The 19,798-nt window shown below is 32.7% G+C and overlaps 4 protein-coding genes across 5 annotated transcripts; 1 reads left to right on the top strand and 3 right to left on the bottom strand.

Annotated features, from left to right (window-relative positions):
• Positions 1 to 1,603: 1,603 nt before the first annotated feature.
• On the top strand, positions 1,604 to 4,249 carry LOC107403619 (GDSL esterase/lipase At4g26790). Its single transcript, XM_016010535.4, has 3 exons — positions 1,604 to 2,452; positions 2,741 to 3,227; positions 3,759 to 4,249. The coding sequence occupies exons 1-3, from the start codon at positions 2,084 to 2,086 to the stop codon at positions 3,956 to 3,958; spliced, it is 1,056 nt and encodes a 351-aa protein (XP_015866021.3). The 5' UTR covers positions 1,604 to 2,083; the 3' UTR covers positions 3,959 to 4,249.
• Positions 4,250 to 4,350: 101 nt separating this feature from the next.
• Positions 4,351 to 6,096, bottom strand: LOC107403618 (upstream activation factor subunit UAF30). 2 transcript variants are annotated; one of them, XM_016010534.4, is made up of 3 exons: positions 5,938 to 6,096; positions 5,128 to 5,316; positions 4,351 to 4,706 (listed from the first exon to the last, which is right to left on the bottom strand). In XM_016010534.4, the coding sequence occupies exons 2-3, from the start codon at positions 5,299 to 5,301 to the stop codon at positions 4,578 to 4,580; spliced, it is 303 nt and encodes a 100-aa protein (XP_015866020.1). In that variant the 5' UTR covers positions 5,302 to 5,316; positions 5,938 to 6,096; the 3' UTR covers positions 4,351 to 4,577. The 2 variants fall into 2 exon arrangements, with proteins under 2 accessions (XP_015866020.1, XP_015866019.1); XM_016010533.4 differs by having other exon boundaries at positions 5,128 to 5,321; positions 5,938 to 6,093.
• Positions 6,097 to 8,698: 2,602 nt separating this feature from the next.
• On the bottom strand, positions 8,699 to 12,559 carry LOC107403607 (disease resistance protein RPM1-like). Its single transcript, XM_016010522.4, has 2 exons — positions 9,355 to 12,559; positions 8,699 to 9,015 (listed from the first exon to the last, which is right to left on the bottom strand). The coding sequence occupies exon 1, from the start codon at positions 12,199 to 12,201 to the stop codon at positions 9,385 to 9,387; it is 2,817 nt and encodes a 938-aa protein (XP_015866008.2). The 5' UTR covers positions 12,202 to 12,559; the 3' UTR covers positions 8,699 to 9,015; positions 9,355 to 9,384.
• A 138-nt stretch (positions 12,560 to 12,697) lies between these two features.
• LOC107403606 (EH domain-containing protein 1) lies at positions 12,698 to 18,271 on the bottom strand. Its single transcript, XM_048463705.2, has 16 exons — positions 17,763 to 18,271; positions 17,531 to 17,610; positions 17,080 to 17,148; positions 16,933 to 16,990; positions 16,721 to 16,776; positions 16,559 to 16,601; positions 16,413 to 16,474; positions 16,145 to 16,258; positions 15,858 to 15,960; positions 15,692 to 15,741; positions 14,606 to 14,734; positions 14,271 to 14,522; positions 14,094 to 14,173; positions 13,455 to 13,581; positions 13,178 to 13,321; positions 12,698 to 13,093 (listed from the first exon to the last, which is right to left on the bottom strand). The coding sequence occupies exons 1-16, from the start codon at positions 17,845 to 17,847 to the stop codon at positions 12,908 to 12,910; spliced, it is 1,638 nt and encodes a 545-aa protein (XP_048319662.1). The 5' UTR covers positions 17,848 to 18,271; the 3' UTR covers positions 12,698 to 12,907.
• Between the last annotated feature and the right edge of the window lie 1,527 nt (positions 18,272 to 19,798).

The raw sequence follows: 19,798 nt of genomic DNA, 5'->3' as shown, positions 1-19,798 counted from the left end.
ACTAAAAATTAATTGTAAAAAAATTGAGAAATTGAATAAGGATATTTTGATAATTTAAATTTTATAGAACTGTATAAAGTGTGTTTTTTGCTTTATAAAAAGAACTTAGCTTTTTTATTTTTATTTTTACATAGTATAATAGTATGTCATATTAATTTTAATGATTTACATTCTTTACTTCGGATAAAGATGAAAGATGAATTATCATCTTTAATTAAATTAATTATATGATACTTAGCTTAATCCAAGACAAAATAAGACGCAGCCAATATGGACCCCTTTTTTTTATTATTGTTATCATTCGGCTAATAGCATCCAAGATAGACCGCCGTGGATAAGTGTATTTGTATGATGTTGTATTACGGTGCATATTTGTCATTGCCCAAATTACTATTTTAAAACTTCCTTATATGACCCAAAGAAAATAATAATAATAATAATTAAAACTTCCTTAATTTTAGTAATATTGTAACTCATAGCTAGCCGTAAGTAGTAGCTATAAGTTGACAATATAATAAGTTTATAAATATCCTATTAAAATCGATAATTAAATAATTGTTGAAAATGATACATCATTATTATTTCCCTTTCAAAATATATGTAATTCTTTTGTAATATCCTTAACTTTCTTCATTCTTAATTGCTATGAACTGCAGTCAACTAGATCTTGTTGCTTGTCTTACAAATTTGAATTATTACTATTACTGGTATTATTGTCCATGTGATCTAAATTGCTATGAACTGCAGTCAACTAGATCTTGTTGTTTGTCTTACAAATTTGAATTATTACTATTACTGGTATTATTGTCCATGTGATAGACTTTTTGGTGGCATTGCTCTTCAACTTGTATGTGATTTTTCATTGTCAAAGTTGTACATATATTTTTAGTACCAAAAAAAAAAGTTGTGCAATTTATACTTTACCAATTATATAGGATTGCTATATAAGCTTAAAGGCAAAGCTATATATTTATAAGGGAAAAATTCATAAAATTACTTGAATTTGTTGTTCAGAAATTATTTTATTTTTAGCTTCAATTATTAGGAAATTTTGTGCTTAAGAATTGGTGGGGGCCTATAATTAGACAAAAAGAAGGTAAACGTGGGGTAATGAGAAAATGGGCTTGTTAATTTTTACCCAGTGGAACTCAGGCTTATTATTTCATAGCCATATCCGAGACCAAGGCCCAGGCCCAAATAATAGATCATCCAAAGCCAACTTTCCCGGCCAACTCCACTTAGATTAACAACTAACAATCTTCTCTTCTTCGCGTAGCAAAAAAATAAAAAATGAAAAATAAAAATGGTTAAAATAACATTTATGGTTTATAGTTAGTTTTATATACTTTGGCATTTATGGAACAACTGTTGCAACAACAATTTAGTTGTATTGTGACCATGCATCACTCTCAAGTAAGGATGTGTCTAGCTAAATTATTTATTTCTTCCACGACAGGACAACTTAGAATTTCTAAAACCCCATTGCTTTCTCTTCTCGTTTCTATGGGAAATTGTATTTCCGAACTATCACAAGCATAAATTAGAAGATTAAAAAAAAAAATATATATATATATATATATATTATATTTTGAAAGAAAAAAAAAAAAAAAAAGTGGAAATCACAATGTACTCCTTTAGCACTAGTTAATTCAAAAGAAAAGAGAAAAGTTTCTGTGATAAGTAGCATACACTGGCAATTCCCAAAATTTATATCACTAATGTTTCTGTAATAAGTTTCTTCTAAGGATCACTGCTAAATTGGTGTAGGTGGGGTTTAGGAGACCCATAACGCAAAATCCTTGAAAAAATAAGCGCTTAGGCTGCCCATTGTTCTGGCCAACTTTCTCCAATTTCAACCCACATATTTTACAAAACACAAGAATTCTTCAAGTAACAATGTTTCAACAAACTTCATCAACCTCCATTTATCAACAACTCCTCCACTACCCCCTCTAAATCTTTCTTATCAGTAACATTAAATCGTTCTTACCTTACCAGTTTTATCAACCACCTCAATATTAGTCATTCTTTAAAACATCAGATTATAGCCAAAGGCCAAAAAAAAAAAAACAAAAAAAAAACCATGGTGGCACACAAGGCCATTCACTTCTATCTATTAACTCCTCTTCTATTGCAAATCCTTAAAATACATGCAAAAGTTCCAGCCATTATTGTGTTTGGAGACTCTTCTGTGGATGCAGGGAACAATAATCAGATTTCCACAATCCTAAAGAGCAATTTTCAGCCTTACGGTCGTGATTTCAATGGTGGACAGCCTACCGGACGGTTTTCCAATGGTCGGATTCCAACAGATTTCATCTCTGAAGCTATGGGAATCAAACCAATTATACCTGCATATTTGGATCCAACTTATGACATTAAGGATTTTGCTACTGGGGTCTGCTTTGCTTCTGCAGGAACTGGTTATGATAATGCCACTTCTGATGTGCTAGTAAGTCAAATTATGACTTAACCTTGTCTAACTGATATAGACAAAAAAAGAAAGAAAGTTCCAGATTGTTTCTAGCACCTTTCCAGGAATTCAATTACCATTTAAGTTCTTATCATTCAAATTAATTTTCCTGTAACTCATGTTTACTAGCTTCTAAAGATGATAGTGATAAAATTTAATATACAAAAAACATGGATTCACATTAGTAAGACCTATTACCAATATTTAATTATGTCAAGGTTCAATTAGAGGACTAATGTTGGTCACTAATGCTTTATGGACTTGCAGTCTGTGATACCTTTATGGAAGGAATTAGAGTACTACAAGGAATACCAGAATGAACTGAGAGACTATCTTGGAAACGATAAAGCTAATGAGGTTTTGAGTGAAGCACTATATCTGATTAGCATAGGAACTAACGATTTTCTAGAGAACTACTATGTAATTCCAGGCAGATCATCAGAATTTTCCATAGAGGAGTACCAAAATTTTCTTGTAGGGATTGCTGGTGATTTCATCACAGCGCTTTACCAGCTTGGGGCCCGAAAGGTATCAATAGGTGGCCTTCCTCCAATGGGGTGTTTACCATTGGAAAGAACCATGAATATCTTATATGGGAGTGGCTGTATAGAGGAGTATAATGATGTGGCCAAAAATTTCAATAAGAAGTTGCAAGGTTTGGTTGCAAAGCTAAAAATGGAACTTGGAGTACAACTGGTGCTTTCAAACGTTTATGACATTCTCTCAGAAATGATTCAGAAACCAAACTCTTTTGGTTAGTTTCTTTTAACTCTTCTATTATCTCACTGAAATTACATATCATGTGATGAGGCATGATAAGCACGACTCTGGTTCATGCAAGTCATAACCCTATTTCAATGGTTGGTTTAACATGGTTGAACAATCATATCATAGGTAGGGACAACTTGAAATTCTATCCAACAAGATGACATTATCTCTAAGTCTAGCAACAATGAGATATAGTAGATAAATGGTTCACAATTATCCTATGTTCTTCCAAATCAGTGATTACAAACAATTCTAGCCATCATGAATGTAAGAATAACCCTTCCGAATGCATGCATAGTTTTTATTTTTAGTTTTTTAAGTTTATGGTTTTGACGTTCTCAAAGAAGGTTAAGGCACAAATTTGTCTGCTTCTTCCATACTATTACAGTTTCTTATTTTGCCTATATATTTCTTTCATTCTTATACAGGCGTAAATATCTTCAAGTAACAATGTTCAGTAATATATTACATAGTTCCATAAGACAGAACTAATAGGTGATAATTTTTTTATTTACAGGATTTGAAGATGCAGCAACGGCATGTTGTGGCACAGGATTGTTTGAGATGGGATATTTGTGCGATAAATTAATAAACCCCTTTACATGTTCTGATGCAAGTAAATATGTATTTTGGGATTCCTTCCACCCCACAGAAAAGTCAAATGCCATTATTGCTGATCATGTATTAAAAACTTCCCTAGCTCAGTTTCTAATGTAACTACTAAGTATATAATTTAGTTTGCAGAATTTTCACTGTAGCAATCCTGTTTGTGATACCAAGCCACTATTCTTGCGTATAAGTTATAACTAATATATTTTCAAACAATTCCCTTCTACGTATAATATCTGCACATATTGAAGCTTCCCACACTATCCCATGGTGCAAGATTGTGGATTAGAAAAGGATAATTTCCAGGCATTAAGTAGCCAAACCACAACTCAAAAGGGATTCACTCAATTTAACCTGTATTTCAAAAATGATTGAACCTATTTGCATGAATAAAAACTGAATAGACTAAATAAGAAAATTGAAACACAAAAAAAAAAAAAAAAAAAAAAAAAAAAAGATGGTCAAAATGTTCTAAGGTATAGGAATTACAAGAGAATGCATAGCTTAAATATATAACAATGAACTTAGATATTATGAAAGAAGAGTCAACAACAAGGGGGATCAGTTAATTTTAAACTAGGATTTCATTTCAGACAAATACTGAAGAAAGCAATCACTATACGGTATTTCAACTAATTTATTTGATTTCCTACCACATGAAGCAGCTAAAAGTTGTACAGAAGCCTTACTCTAAGTGAAAAAGAGCATATTGACTGGAACTGTGTAGTTACTTTGATTCTTTCGGGAAATGTAGCTTAACCAGAGCAGGAAGTTCAGCGAGCTCAACTTGACGCCTGCCTAACAAAATACTCCTCAATTTTTCATCGCAGTTGACCACATTTTTGTTGTTTGGATCCTAAGGAAAAAATATTAAAAAAAAAAAAGAAAAAAAATTACATCAACATTTCCAATCAAGTTATGGTAGAACTGAATCGTTAATATTGAGCTGCAAACCAACTTTAGAATCTAATATTTCCGAGACCAAATATCGAAATATCAAATCAATATCCACTGTTCACACCTTCCTTAAATCAAATTCACAAAATACCAAAATCCAACAAAGTATAAGAGACTTGCCATTCAAAGTGCAAGTTACCAACAGACAAGGAAGAAGAAAGAATGATCAAACATTAGCATCCAAGATGAACCAGTACAGAACCCTCTCTTTGCTTCCTATTATAAATTTGGTTGTTTTCATTAAAATTAAAGGAACCTAAAAGAAACTCATAGAGAAAGCATCAATTTAAATTGGAGGTTTAAATAAATAAATAAAAGACCTGGAGATTGTTGTCCTTAATGTATGACCAGACACGCATAAAACAGCCAAGACGAGAAATCTGAGACTGACCCACAAATTCTCTCAATGGTAAAGGAAGATTTACAAGGTCAATCAAGTTGGCAAGCTTCTTCGGGTTATCTGTAATAGCCTTCTTCATCCGCGGTGGTAACATTGTTCTGGTCTGGTTCTGCTCTATTTTTGAAAGTTAAAAAAATAAATAAATAAATAAAAAAAGACAAATAAATAAATAAACCAGTAGATTCATTTGTTAGTCAAATATTTCCAAAGTACTTTAACCTTTATCTCCTAAATTCTCAAGGCAAATCAATTGAAAAAAATTCTAACTTGGAAATGAAGATCCATAATACTATGATATTTTAGCCCTTTTATTTACTTTACCCAATTACATTTGCTAGCAAAGACATCTCATGCCAACAAACAGAAGCACTAGGAAATTTGGTTTGGAAAGTTAAAATAAGTCTCTTGGTTTCACTTGCTAGACAAAGTATGAATAAGTTGCCCAGATTACAATATAGCCGCTTTGAACAAGAGTATTATCCCAGCATAATTTGAACTAATCAAGCTAGTCAAACAGAGCAACTAGCTTCCCCCAACCATTTCAGATACCCAGTGAAACCAAGTGTCAAAAATTTGAACTGCAATTGGAAACAAACTGATTTTTTCTGTTTGTATCAGTTTGTTAGGTATGAAATCCGCCCCCCCCCCCCCCAAAAAAAAAAAAAAAAGGGATTTTGAAGAAATCACAATTACTGATCATAATACAAAACAAAATAGGTGAAAATCATACCTAAAGAGTCAGACTTTCGGGGGGCAGAAGAAGAAAAAATAAATAAATAAATAAAGGCGGCAGCTTTGCGTTGTTTCAAGCGAGAGGTCTGTGAGACGGTGTTTGCCAGCAGCTGCAGTTTACTCTGCCTCTTGCTATATTATTATTATATATATATTTTTTGGGTAATTTATGTTGCTATATTATTTTGGCTGAATTTCAATATTATTATTATTTTTTATTTTATTTTATTTTATTTTTTTTGGTGGGGGATTTTGATTCTTTCTAATTTTATTGCACATCATTCGAAAGTTTTCAGTAGGACAAATTGTATCATGTCAAAAGATTAAGGGTTAAATTTGCACCATTATATCATTGTTAAAATAACTCTATTGCAAATTAATTAGTATTAATTTACTTTTATGGTTTAGAATTAAAAATAAAACAAACAAACATGACAATTCTAAACAAATATTTTACTTATAATCATCTAAAAAACATAATATTTTACCTATTAATGGAGTAGATTCTGCAGAGCACACCAGGAATTTGACAACCAAATTTATTTTTCCTTTAACTTGTTTTAGTATTTAATTATTAATTTTATTAAAAAGAAAATTATTATATATATATATAAATATATTTATTTTGGTTATATATTTTTTAAAATTAATCAATTTGCAAATTCTATTTTAGATTGTCATATTTGATTTTTAAAATTTTTTATTCTAGACTATAAAAGAAAATTAACACTAATTAATGGATGATAGAGTTGTTTCCAATTTGGCAATGCTAACATGTAAACAAAACCCTTGGATCCAATTTATTGATATGGCACAATTTTGTTAATTCAAATCGTGATTTTCATCTCTTTAAAAATGGAGAGGATCCACTTTTGTTTTTGTTTTTTGTTTTTTTGTCTTAGTTTTTTGTCATATATCGAATCGAATATTGATCACTTAAATAGCAAGCTGATTGCTTTAATAATGACTATAATATACAAAAGACATATTTATATATATATATATATATAGTATGTTATTGCTAATCAAATTCATATATATGTATATATATATATATATATATCCTTTAAAATAATCCTCTTAATACTCCATTGTCCTCGTTTCCAAACCAAAAAAAAAAAAAATGCCATTTTCAGATTGAAGTGAAAACAATATACATAAGTACTTAGAGCTTAATATTTTTTGTATTTGCAGTTCGTATAATGTCCAAGTCGTCCCCACAAAATGCTTTTGAAAACAAGATAATATGGTTTCAAATAAAAACACGTGGTCCTCAAAACATTGCAAACAAAAATTGACACAGAAGAAAGAAAGAAAAACCCCTCAAAACAATATTAATCCATGGAACCCTCAAAACAATATTTATCCATGAGAACATAAATCAAATCTCAACTCCCAATCCTTATTACATTCACATAATTGAGAAATGAGAATACATGAAAACCTGTCTTTAATTAACCAAATCTCACATATATATTAAGAACCAAATAGGCCTAATTACACATGCATTAATTAGAATCGTATACTCAATAGTATATATAAAAACAAATAATTATATAAATTCAACTACCACGGTTCAACATAGCAAAGAACTCTTCGGTAGATTTCTGCCTCTCTAAACTCAATTTCTGATAGAAACTGTCTATGAATTTCTCAGCCTCAGCATCAACTCCATTCAGTTGCACCATGGTAGTAGAGCTCGAAGACGACGTCGTAAAACCATCTCCATGGCCATTTTCCTCATGATGATCATGACCCTCCAATTTGTGGTTCACTACAACTCTGCCTCCTTCACTACTATTTGCTCCAACTTGATGCATTTTCGCCGAGTAAAATACATCTTCCATGCAAATCCCACAAGAATTAATATTGTTGCATTTTCCAACGTGTTGCTGATCTTGGTACGTGTAATGATAATGGTGGTAATGGTGATGGTAGTGGTGGTGATAATTACTTCGTTGGGAAGAATAGATAGAGAGATTGCGTTGGTTTGTATCTTTTAGGACTTTGGGTTTCCGATCAACCAAACGAAGTTTTGATCGGACGGCATACACCAAGTGCTTCCAAACCTTCTTCTTACAGTTTGGAAGCCTTTCGCGATCGGGACAGGTGATTGTGAAGCAAGACATTAAAGTAGAATTTTGTTTTCCGTAGCTTGATTTTTCTGTTTGGCCCTCTTGGATGGAGCACTAGGGAGCAATAAGCGAAAAGGGTGTTCTTTTTATTTTTTATTTATTTTAGGTTTCATTTTTTAGTGATAATTGGATTTGGAGGATCAATTTAGGATTATATGATGAAATGACGTATAGATTAACTAAGGGGTAGGAATTTTTATTTTTTATTTTTTTGGGGCAAATATCTAATTGGTAGGAATTGATTGGATTGTATCTTGTATTCCAAATGGCAAAACAACTTTAATCATGCCACCAATTTCCTTTCATATGTTCTATATCGTGTTTTTGGCTAAAAAAAATCTCAACTATTTTTCTTTTTGTTTTCTACTTTCTATTTCTATATATATTATTTGCATTTTCATCAAATATATATTTTATTTTCATATCTATGCTTTTTTTTATTTTATTTTTTGGATTGGGATGGGGGAAAAGCATATTCAAGGTAAGTTTGAAATAGCAAGATTGGATATATATATATATATATATATATATATATATATATATATATATATATATATATATATATATATATATATATATATGTATACATAAATTGCTATAAATCATGTATATAATTATGGAAATTAACATTGTTTTAGCCAATTGATATTGTTGCGTTCAAACAATAAATTGATACATACACCCAAAATCTCGATGAAATATTGAAGTGCGCATGTGAATCACAACCTTGGAATTGTGGCACAATCGAAGGGGGGAAAAAAAAATTACATTTAAGGAAATAACAGAGTATTTTTTTTTCACTGTAGCCAAGAAATCGAGCAATCCTGCTCCCCATATTTTTACATCTACAACATCTTCAATGTGACTGGAATTGTGAAACTTACCTATAGCTATGACAGTTGGTACGGCATGCTGTTGGTTTATTATGACGACATAACTTTCTGATAAAAGACAGAGAAAACTGAGTTAAGATTTGGTAAACAACTTTATTGACTCTATTATTACATATGAATTACACGAAATATATCAAAAAAAAAAAAAATTCTTTTACACATTTAGGAAAATAATAATGTTAAATCCACCAAATTTGTTTACCATGTTTTGGATATCAAATGGGTGTGGTATTATTTTATAGGATTTACTTTTCTATAATTTAATGATATATTAGTTTATCAACTAATAACAAATTGCCTTATCATTTGATATTTAAAATTTAATAAACAAATTTAGTGGTCCTAGCATTACTTTTATGAGAATACTTAAAAAAGGTGTATGCATACCTCTTCATTTCATTCCAATGGCCTGATGGATCACTGATTCAGAAGTTCCAACAAGTCCGACTCACCAAGCTTATAGCTCTTATAACCCTCTCCTTCAATTCTGTACCAGAAATGAACAGATGGTACGTGCTTAATTTTCCAATAATCTCGACCTTCCACCGGTTGCATAGCAAGTACAAATTCTCTTGGCATGTTACAAAATTTAAGAAGTTTGAGATTTCTGAGAAGCTGGATGTGAGAAGGTACTTCTTCTAATAGAGGGCTAGGCCCAATAAATAGCTCTTCAACAAGTGGCAATTCTCCTCCATCTATTCTCACCAGCTTTAATCCATCCAACTTCCCTAGATCAAGCATCTTAAGCTTTGGAAAACTACCTTCTTCAAAGTGTAGTTGCTCTCCATCATAGGCTTGGTAGAGTTTTAGAGACACCAAATTTGGCAGACACTTCAAATGTTTCAATGGATCATCAATAAACTTTGAGAAGTTTAAAGTCAATCTGCTTAGATTTTGGAGCTTCAGAATCCAATGTGGCAACTTTTGCAACTGACCCATCAAAAGGAGTTGACCTAGAAATGGAGGAGGAGATGAAATGTGTTGCAGATCTAGAATTTCATCTTCACTGATTGAATATAAATTTAAACGTTCAAGGTTGTTCATTTTCTCAATAGAGGCACATAGAACCCTTCCAATTTGTGTAGTTAAGTTTGAAATGCCCAATGACCTCAAATGTCTCAACTCTTCTAGCTCTTTAATGTCACCAACCCAGCTATCATGTGCTTCAACAATCCTCAGAGTCCGCAAGTGCTTTAAACATCCAACTTTTCCATGCAGCCTCACTCCACAGATTGAATCGGCATCAGCACCATATTTAATTTTGTTGCCAGAAAAACTGGCAAAAAGGTGCTGTAGCTTTTGGAGTTTATTTATCTCCACCGGTATCTCACGTATATAGGTGTTTCTAAGATCCAATGTCTGTAAATTGTGTAACTTACCAATGGATCTTGGTAGTTTTTTTACATTGGTATTCCTCAAACTCAAGTATTTCATGTGGACCAAATTTCCCACTCCTTTTGGAAGATTACCAAGAGGAACACTAGAAATATGCAACACCTTCAAAAGCTTAAACTTCTTAAACAGAATAGTACTGCTAGTCAAATTATCGATATCAAAAAGAAAAATAGAACGAACCCTGTAATCTTCAACAGTTTTCAAAACATTTTGCGTACCACTATGGATTGATAGCCGTCGACATTTTCCTCCATATTTTGAGTTTCTTTCGTCCCAAACTCGACAAAAACTTATTTCATCAGCTCTTGATAGGATGATCTCGCGCATTAAATCATGAACTCGATACATTTTGTAGTTTGGGGCATTGTTCTTTGTCCAAGTCTGAACTAAATTTCTGTAAATGAACTCATTTAAGTACTCTTCTGCAACTTGTTCCAATTTCTTATGTCTTTCTTCTTTGATAAAACCTTCTGCAATCCATAGTCTATGTAACAACTTATTGTTTATCCAAAAGTCTTCAGGAAAGATGCAAAAGTATAAGAAGCAAGATTTAAGATGGTAAGGAAGGTCATTGTAACTCAGAGACAGAATTTTTGCAACACTCGAAAGGCGAGGATTATTTACAAGCTCAGAAGTAAGACTGTCATGCAGTTTCTGCCATTCAAACACAACTTTCTCTTTGGTTGACAATAAACCAGCAACGGTTGCAATTACAAGTGGCAAACCTTGACATTTCCTTACAATTTCAAGAGACAATTTCTGTAATTCTGGTGGACAATGGTGGTCGATCTCAGATCGAAATCCTATTTTGGTAAACAACTCCCAAGCCATTTCTTGGGAGAAAGGTTTTAGCTTTCGAACAAGATCATAAGAGGTTTCTTTACAAGAAGCAGCGATTATATCATTTCTCGTTGTGATAATTATCCTACTGCCTTTGTTATTACTAGGCAAAGCATGCTTCATAACTGCCCAAAAATCTATATCCCAGACATCATCAAAAACAAAGACGTACCTCTTTGATAGTAAATATTGCCTCACAATGTCAATTAGCTCCTCCAATACCATGTGTGTTTCTCCGACAGTATGGCGGATCTGTGTTGCAATCCTCGTAAGTAGCTTCACCATGTTGTATGACTGAGATACAGTAACCCAAACATGGCAATCAAAACGTTCTTTCACTTGTTCATTATCATAGACTTTTTTAGCAAGAGTTGTCTTCCCAATTCCACCTTCACCCACAATTGAAAACACCATGCGTGTAGATTCTCCCTCAACCAACCTTCTTACGAGTTCATTTCTTGTGGAATCAATACCCACAAGTTCAGAATCATCCAGGAATAGGGATCCAACTCGAAGGTCATGCACTTCAACGTTTGTGGTTGTGCTAGTAGTAGACATTAATGAACGTGGTTCCAAGGGTCTTAATCCGTAAGTTTCTCCTCTGAGCTTGATTTCAAGTAAGGATGACTTAATACTCTGGATCTCATGAGCTATGCGAATTCCCGGTTTCATACCTTTAATTAAATGAGCAGTTTTCTGGAGGAAACCAGTGAATCCACGTTGATTATTCCGGTGATGGGACACATTAAGAACGTATTCATCCATGACATTTTCAATTTGATCCGCTAACTCCCTTATCTGTTTCAACCATGTTTTCAAGCTCTCACTCATGTCTGTTTTCTGTGATTTTGCCTCTGCATCTTTGAGGAAACAGTTGATAAGATCAAGCTCATCTGTCAGACTCCTAACTTCTCGACGAACTCCCTTGAACAATTTTGCTTCTTCTGCTAGTAGCTGAAACAACTTGGAGATAACGGGGGTGAGTAAAGTCTCCGCCATCAGATAACTTTTAGATGAAAATATAGCAGATATGACAGATCTATAAATCTTTAAGGACTTCCACTGCAGAGAAAGTCAGAGAAGGAAAGAGATGAAGCCAAGTATATAAGCATGCAGAGAAAGGCTGGATGGTGAACCTCCTTGCTAACTTGCTAAATGCATAGGTACATCGTATGACAGAGACCGACTGGGGAACAGGGAGATCGGTACGTGCAGAGTGAAGGGAAATGGAGAAGGGAAGTCAACGTTGCAGACATGGAAGAACGTCTTAGCACATATGGATCTTTTTTACTTTTGGACTCTTGAATCTCTCTTTTTTTTTTTCTTTTTTTTATTCATTTATTATTTTTTTTTTTTTTTGTGACTCAGATTTTTGAATCATTATTAATTGATTTTTGCAGCTGGTCAAGAATCCATTGTACCTTCAAAGAAATTACCCTTTAACTTTGCAGCTGGTCAAGACTCCATGGTACCTTCAAAGGAATTACCCTTTAACTTTCTAACAAAAGACAATCAAATTTATTATGATTGGTTTTTAAATTTAAGTGTGTTTATATACAGATGATGAGCTTACAAAGATTCTATAATAATTCAAACAATTCAACCTCTGGAAAAACTAATATGGCAACAATATTAGTAAAGCAAAGGCAACATCTACGAGACTCCTTTAAGCTCCTTCGACATGTACTACCACCCCTTTTATTTCTTAATCATAAGGGTTTCTAAAATTCTTCAAGAGGTCAGGAATGTCATAACCCAGCATGTCATCGACACCTTGTATCATTTTTGTCTTCAATTTCTCAAACTTGTCGAAGCTGTAACCATTCAATACCTCCTTGAAATGCTCAACATTTGGAAAATCTCCAGGCGGTAGATGGAACTCCCTTTGGACCTATGTATGTTGAGGATTTAAAATGAAACGAGCATAGTACATGTGTATTTAGAAAGGGAGAGAAAGAAAGAGATAGATTAGAACCTTTCCAAATTCATCCGCCAAATTATCAATAAGTTTCTGTTGAGTCTTAGCTTTGCCTATCATAGAAGGCATCTCCTTTCTTAGATGGCTAATAATATAAGCATGTATCTTTGCAGCTCTAGCACGCTTTACAAATTCATTGATCTGCAAAATCAAATTCCATATGCATCCTTAAGACATCACATTTATTTACAAGTCTATACATGTACAGTATGAGTGCAACCGAGCTAATTCCTGGAAAGGGAACTCTAGCATAAGTGATAATAAAACAACTCACTCTACGATCACAAGCCTTCTTCGGAATATCTTTCAGGTCTGCAAGAAGATCCTCTTGTTCCTTCTCAAAAAGTTCTTTTCCTATTGGGCCAGAAGCAGCTTCACGTACAGGTTTGTCATTGAATGATCTAACAAAATCCAGATAGAGGTTAACTCCCAAGAACCTAAGTCGCAGTTTCATGTCAAACAAAGGTTATATAATATGAAATGTGTATTTTGTAACTATTAAACTATCATTTATAAGAATATGGCTATTACTTAGCGTTAACATTATTTACATACTTATAACATATTGTGATGAAAGTATTATCATATATATATTCCATAAGATAACATTGTATTCCATATTGTGATGAGAGTATTATCATATATTCCATAAGACATCATTGTAACTTAGATCGTTATAATATCAGATAAAGAAAGGATTAACTTGCATATATAAGGAACACATTAAAATAAAGTTGAATGATTCATTGCAAGTTATTTTTCACCCACAGAAAAATTGTGTGATATTAATGCATAATAAAGTACTAGCACTTTAGACGAGAGGTATATCTATTATTTTTTCAGAGTTGACTTAGACTTCACCAAACTAAATTTTAACAAAGTTCAAATGAAAATTTTAAGATGGAGAAGGTACCCAATATAAACACGCATGACTTCAGGGGTATTAATAACCTTTCCGAGTGACCACATTAATGCTCCATAAACCCTCATTAACTGCAATTAAATGTCACGAATCAACAATCCACTGTTCATAACAAATTCCAAAACATGGAAAAATTATTATGAAATGTTTTGATGGACAAATACTTACTTGTTGGGTATCAACCTGGTCTGCCTTGTTTAGAACCACCCGGATCTTATCATCATGACCACGTAAAGATGAAATCACACGTTTGAATTCATCACTAATATCAAGTTTGTGAGGATCAAATAGAAGTAGGATCAGGTCACATTTTGCAGCAAACCATGAAGTCACACCAGTAAAATCGTAGGCTCGTTGGGTTCGTTGCTTCTCTCCCGATAAAACTCCAGGACTATCCACAAATGTAATGTGCTCCAGTAGCTTTATATGCAAAAGAATAAGTTTCAGATACAAAAAATGACAATCCCGGTAATGGTCATGGAGATTCTTGAACAATAACTCACAGGATGTGGCATTTGTGAACACTCAAATTTTGACAAGAATGCTGTTCCAAAAGTTGTAAGACCACTGAATGGCATGTCAGCTTGGACAGCAACAGTGTTCCCAGGGATACTTCTTTCATCAGGTCCAGACTGTACACAAGCAAGATTAGATAATAAAAACATGAAACAGATGAGCAGAAGTCATAACATACTGCAAAAGGAAAACAAGAAAATAAAGGCTACGCTAGCAACCAAAAAAGTACCATTTGATGGCTAAAACAATATATGTCAAAATTGACATGGTCAATTGTCCACAACATGTGTCAAAAATGAAAAGCAATATGCTATATTAAAGTTCTGAGATGCATAATGCATTTTGAAAAGGAACAAAAGGGGTTCCAAGGGAGGGAAAAATAGATTATACTCCCAGGAGTATAAATTCCCAAGACACAATCATGTGGACCGCACATGTGGGTCCCACATGAGATTGTGAGTTGGATAGTACTCAGGGGTACTAGAAATTTGATCCCAAGGGAGACTAATAAATGACACTAAGACAACAGATAGAAGCAGAAACTGTATTCCAGCTTAAAGTAATGATCTATGTCATCATGGGATAAGCTACAACATTTACAAATTCAAAGACCTAGGATCATGATAAATTAGGAAACAAACAAACTTGCTGGCAAAGAACTTACATGTGGGCAAAAAATGGCCAAATTTCATGCAGGACAAGAGCTCATAGCAAAGTTTTGTCTTTATGAAGAAACATTTGTCAATTTGTCAATACAGAGTTTCAAATTCAATCCACAATTCATTTCAATAATCACTACACAGCAAAGTAGTTTATTGTCCTGGTTCTTGGTGCATGTACTAGTGCGTCAGATTTCCCTTCTTATAAATTAGACATGCTTTTACAAAATATATATCTAGGAGGAGGAAGAAAAGCAACCCAAACAAGAAAATGGTAGCATGTAAAATCAAAACTTAAAAATATAGAAAGGCCCAATAAAAGGAAAATTTCATCAAATTATTACTAAAGAAAAAAAAACTAAAACTGAAGAGTGACAGGGGAGAAAAAATTAAAGGAGATGGATGTGCAATTACCATAACTACAACAAATCTGTCAGTTGTAGGCTCAGGCCCAATGTGAGCTCCTGTAGAAGTAATATGAGTAAGAAATAAAATAGTTGAAGAAGAGAGTTACTTTATATGTGCGCAGGTGGCGCGCATACAAACACTTGCACACACACACAGAGAGGGGATGACTTGCCTGGATAACTACTTTTGAGCAGATGTTTGATGAATGTTGTTTTTCCAGTGGAGTATTGACCCAAAAGCATGACCATCGGTTTGGCATCAAAATCACTATTAGTCTGCAAAATGAAACAAATCAAACACCAATTGGCAATCTCATACCACTGAACATTATCAATATATGGAATTAAAGAAACAGTAATATAAAACTTCTGGTGTAGCCAACAAAGCATGAAACTAAACTATGTAATAAGGATTAACTTTGAACCAAAGAATCACGAGCAATGCAACTTGTTCACTCACCAATGCTGGAGATACAAAATCATGGAAACGATAAGTAACTTCTAATGGCTTCAGCTTCTTAATATACAGTTTCTTCAAACCATCAATGATTGATGTAACAGAGGAAAGGGAAACCTGAGAATATAGAAGAGAATGAAAGCGCCAAAAAAAGGTAATTTCAGTATATATACAAGCTAACATATGTAACATAAAAATACATGACATTGTAAGCTAAAAAGGTTAATCGATATCACCAAGATATGTTCACAGCTGTTGGTACAACCAATACCTTTTTTGATGATTTTGTAGAAAACCACTGTGCTGAAGGTGATTGTTGGACTACAGACCTACCTGCACTACTGCCAATTAGTAAATCTACAGTCAAAAACTAAAGCTACAATGACTATCTCACAATCAATTGTGAGAAACTCTTACCATTTACATTAAGCTCATTTGACTTCTGCAAATGCTTTTTTTTCTGAACATAACAAATAAAATCAAGAACATTTTGTGAATAAACAAATATAAGAAAAAAATAATAAAAAGGTATAAATAGCAGACAAATTAGTTAATAAAACATACAAATCAAGTACTTACTGATTGTAATACATCCAAACCTTCCATAGCAGGAGGTTTCAAAGTTTCAAAGTTAACTGCAAAACAAAAACTTTTCACCTCTTCAGTAAAGTAACAATACAAGACAAAATTTAAACTCAAATAACCAGATTGTAGAAGCTGTTAATTTAAAAATCAAATCAACCACTCCAAACACAGATCAAACAATACACAACTAAAGTAGTACATCTTACCATTGTTGTTCAATAGATCACGTGTTATCTCATGTCCACCTTGTGCCAAAGAAACTAGCTACATTTAAATAAGTTTAAAAATTTTAGCTTCTTAGGAAACTTAAATAAACACAAGTTCTTTCACCATCCAGATACACAAATAACAACCTGCATAGCGGCAATGAACTCTCCAAAACCAAGATATCCCTGTCTTTTGGAATCTGCAATCGCCCAGATCTTAAATATAAAAGGCAAAAACAAAACTCTAGTCAACATAACAAACAATGTGGTAAAAAAAAAAAAAAAAAAAAAATGTTAAGGAAACGAAACACTAGCGGCTAGAAGGATCTCTAAGCCACAGCCAAACCGAGACATGAAAAGCCACCTAAAAACATGTTCTGACTAGAGTACATCACATTTAGATTTTATGATAATTATTTTTCAGCAAAATATGCTCTTATTGATAAGTTAACGCTAACATGTTTAATGATATTTTCTTTTGAGGCAAGTTCACAATCAGATAACGAGGATAGTCTTTTACCTCAAGCTGATTGCTCCTGGATAAACTAAAATGAGAAAGGAGAAAAAAAAAAAAAAAAAGGATAAGAAGAGAATGAACCTGCTTAAGATCTTCGCGAGACAAATTCGACATGGAGAAGAATTTTAGAGCATCACTTCCCGTAATGCGACCATCAGAGTCTGTGTGTATATATATATATATATATATATATAATGACGAACATCAAATTTCAAAGCCATTTTTTCCTCCTCGTTTATTCATTATCCACGATTTTCTTGTACAACAAACTAAAAATTAGAAAGTTATATATGTAAGAAAGTAAAGAATGTACCTGAATCTGCATAATTAAACCATTCTTGATAGATCAGTTGGTGCTCCTTAGAGCAAGAGCTGATTGGGGACGAATCAATTTCCATAAAACCGAAGTGAAAACCAACTAGAAAATTTTCGTTTTCGCAAAGTGCTTTCAGATTCTGAATACTGAAGATACATATAATATATATGTATAATTAAATTTTTTTTCTTTTTTTCTGTGGAAATTTGGAGATTTGGAAACAGAGAAAAACACTTCCGTGTTTCTTTTACAAAATTTGGGGATGGGAAAGGGAGTCCTTCAGACCCACGAAAAGTGGTGGGAATAGAGAGGACGGCGTCGTTGTGGGAGTTGAGTTGGCATGACAGATACCGTTAAATGGTGACTCAACGAAGTCAAAAATCAAACGGCATCGTTCCACTGAAACAAAAACGGTTACAAGTTTCCTTCTTATTCGAGCTGTAGCCTGCACGGTACAACCAAAGGAAACAACAGGCTGGCTCTCGCTACCCGTCCCACCCTCTGTTTATTTCATGAATAGCCAACCCTAAAATTTTAGTCCCTACGATTATTAATAAGGTATTTTATATTTATTTATATTTCTCAAAGTCCACCAAAAATCTCGATCTAATAAAGAGACAAATGCAATAAATTTCTTTACTATTTCAAAAATTATAATACATATATATAAAAAAAAATTAATTAATATTAACAAAAAATAAAATAAATTTAATAGTTCAGCTTCAGATGAGACATGCTCAACATTGAATAATAGTGTTCATATCTTAAGCATGTGGAAACACTTATCGGACAGTTATTTTGAATTCAATCCCTTCATCCTCAAATTTAGAAATATGGTTCATGAATCATATATTATAACTATAAATGTAAGATTCAAGGTTTAAGGAAATTTCGTTATATGCGTTTTTATATTTGTTTCAAATTATATATTCTCACTAAATATAATATTTCTAGTTCTAGATAAATATTATGCTATGATAGTAGCATGTATATATATATATATATATAATCACTTTTCTATTAAAATTTTTAGCGGTTTCATCAAAATGAAGGGCGTGTATTGGTAGAGTATATATTTTTAATGCCATATTAAAGTTTTAAAAAAGGTAGAATGAATTTGATTTCAATATTATTTAAATGTCAAATATATTTTTAAATGAAAAAGCTACTAGAAAATCAGAAATCATATATCTATATGTATATATATATATATATACATGTATATATGAAATTTTTTTTTAAAAAATGGGATTTTTGTTGGGTAAGTGTTATCACGGGTGGTGGGGAACCAAAAAGGGGCAGACGTGAAGTTTCCTAAGAATTGACATTTTGTGTTGTGGACAACACCAGACAAGCGATTAGGAAGACCCAATTCTCCGTGACATCCGGCCTGCTGATTTTACATTTTGATAGAAGTTGAAAGTTTCTTTTGGTTTGACAAACACAGCTTCCCAAGCAATTAGCTAGCTCCCTTGTTCTCCTTCTATGCTTACTACACGACCATATCTTTCTCTAACTTTGCCGATGATTGATTTGTCATGGAAATAACTTGGTCGTAGTTTGAATTATGAATTTGGATTACACTAGTGTCTACTTGCATTCATGATTTTGGTAATTTTCAAGCTCCAATACCAAATTTTAGAAACCAAATAAAACATCTAAAAGTAAGTGAAATGAAGTATGCAGAAGAATAACAATGTTAAATAAATTTTCGGGTTTTTAACTCTCTGTCTCTAAATTGTGCTTGCAATTGCACGTTAATCTTTTAGTTCTTTTTTTTTTTTTGGGGCACTTATAGTCCCTATACATTTAGTCGTAAATAATATTTTTAACCGAATTTTTAGCATTTTGAAGCATGCAAAAAAATGAAAAACCATGGACCAAGGTGCAGAAACTGTGGGCATAATTTAGGAACTAACAAGCATATAACCATAAATTTTAATTTTACTATAAAATTAAAAATTAATTTAAAGATAATTTGTTGGTAAAATAATAACTCGTCCTACACATGTGACATACAGGTGGGGAGAAGA

The sequence above is a fragment of the Ziziphus jujuba genome, chromosome 1, assembly GCF_031755915.1.
Source record: "Ziziphus jujuba cultivar Dongzao chromosome 1, ASM3175591v1".
In the NCBI taxonomy this organism is placed as follows: Eukaryota; Viridiplantae; Streptophyta; class Magnoliopsida; order Rosales; family Rhamnaceae; genus Ziziphus; species Ziziphus jujuba.
The sequence above is the reverse complement of the archived record's forward strand: the minus strand, read 5'-3'. Positions and strand labels throughout refer to the sequence as shown.

Coding starts and splice junctions, on each gene's coding strand:
- LOC107403619 (XM_016010535.4), top strand. CDS start 2,084: ATGGTGGCACACAAGGCCATTCACTTCTATCTATTAACTCCTCTTCTA. Junction 2,453..2,740: donor ATGCCACTTCTGATGTGCTA/GTAAGTCAAATT, acceptor ATGGACTTGCAG/TCTGTGATACCTTTATGGAA. Junction 3,228..3,758: donor TCAGAAACCAAACTCTTTTG/GTTAGTTTCTTT, acceptor TTTTATTTACAG/GATTTGAAGATGCAGCAACG.
- LOC107403618 (XM_016010534.4), bottom strand. CDS start 5,301: ATGTTACCACCGCGGATGAAGAAGGCTATTACAGATAACCCGAAGAAG. Junction 4,707..5,127: donor TTAAGGACAACAATCTCCAG/GTCTTTTATTTA, acceptor TTTTTTCCTTAG/GATCCAAACAACAAAAATGT.
- LOC107403607 (XM_016010522.4), bottom strand. CDS start 12,201: ATGGCGGAGACTTTACTCACCCCCGTTATCTCCAAGTTGTTTCAGCTA.
- LOC107403606 (XM_048463705.2), bottom strand. CDS start 17,847: ATGGAAATTGATTCGTCCCCAATCAGCTCTTGCTCTAAGGAGCACCAA. Junction 16,777..16,932: donor TGATCTATTGAACAACAATG/GTAAGATGTACT, acceptor TTTGTTTTGCAG/TTAACTTTGAAACTTTGAAA. Junction 13,582..14,093: donor GTCATGCGTGTTTATATTGG/GTACCTTCTCCA, acceptor GGATTTTGTTAG/ATCATTCAATGACAAACCTG.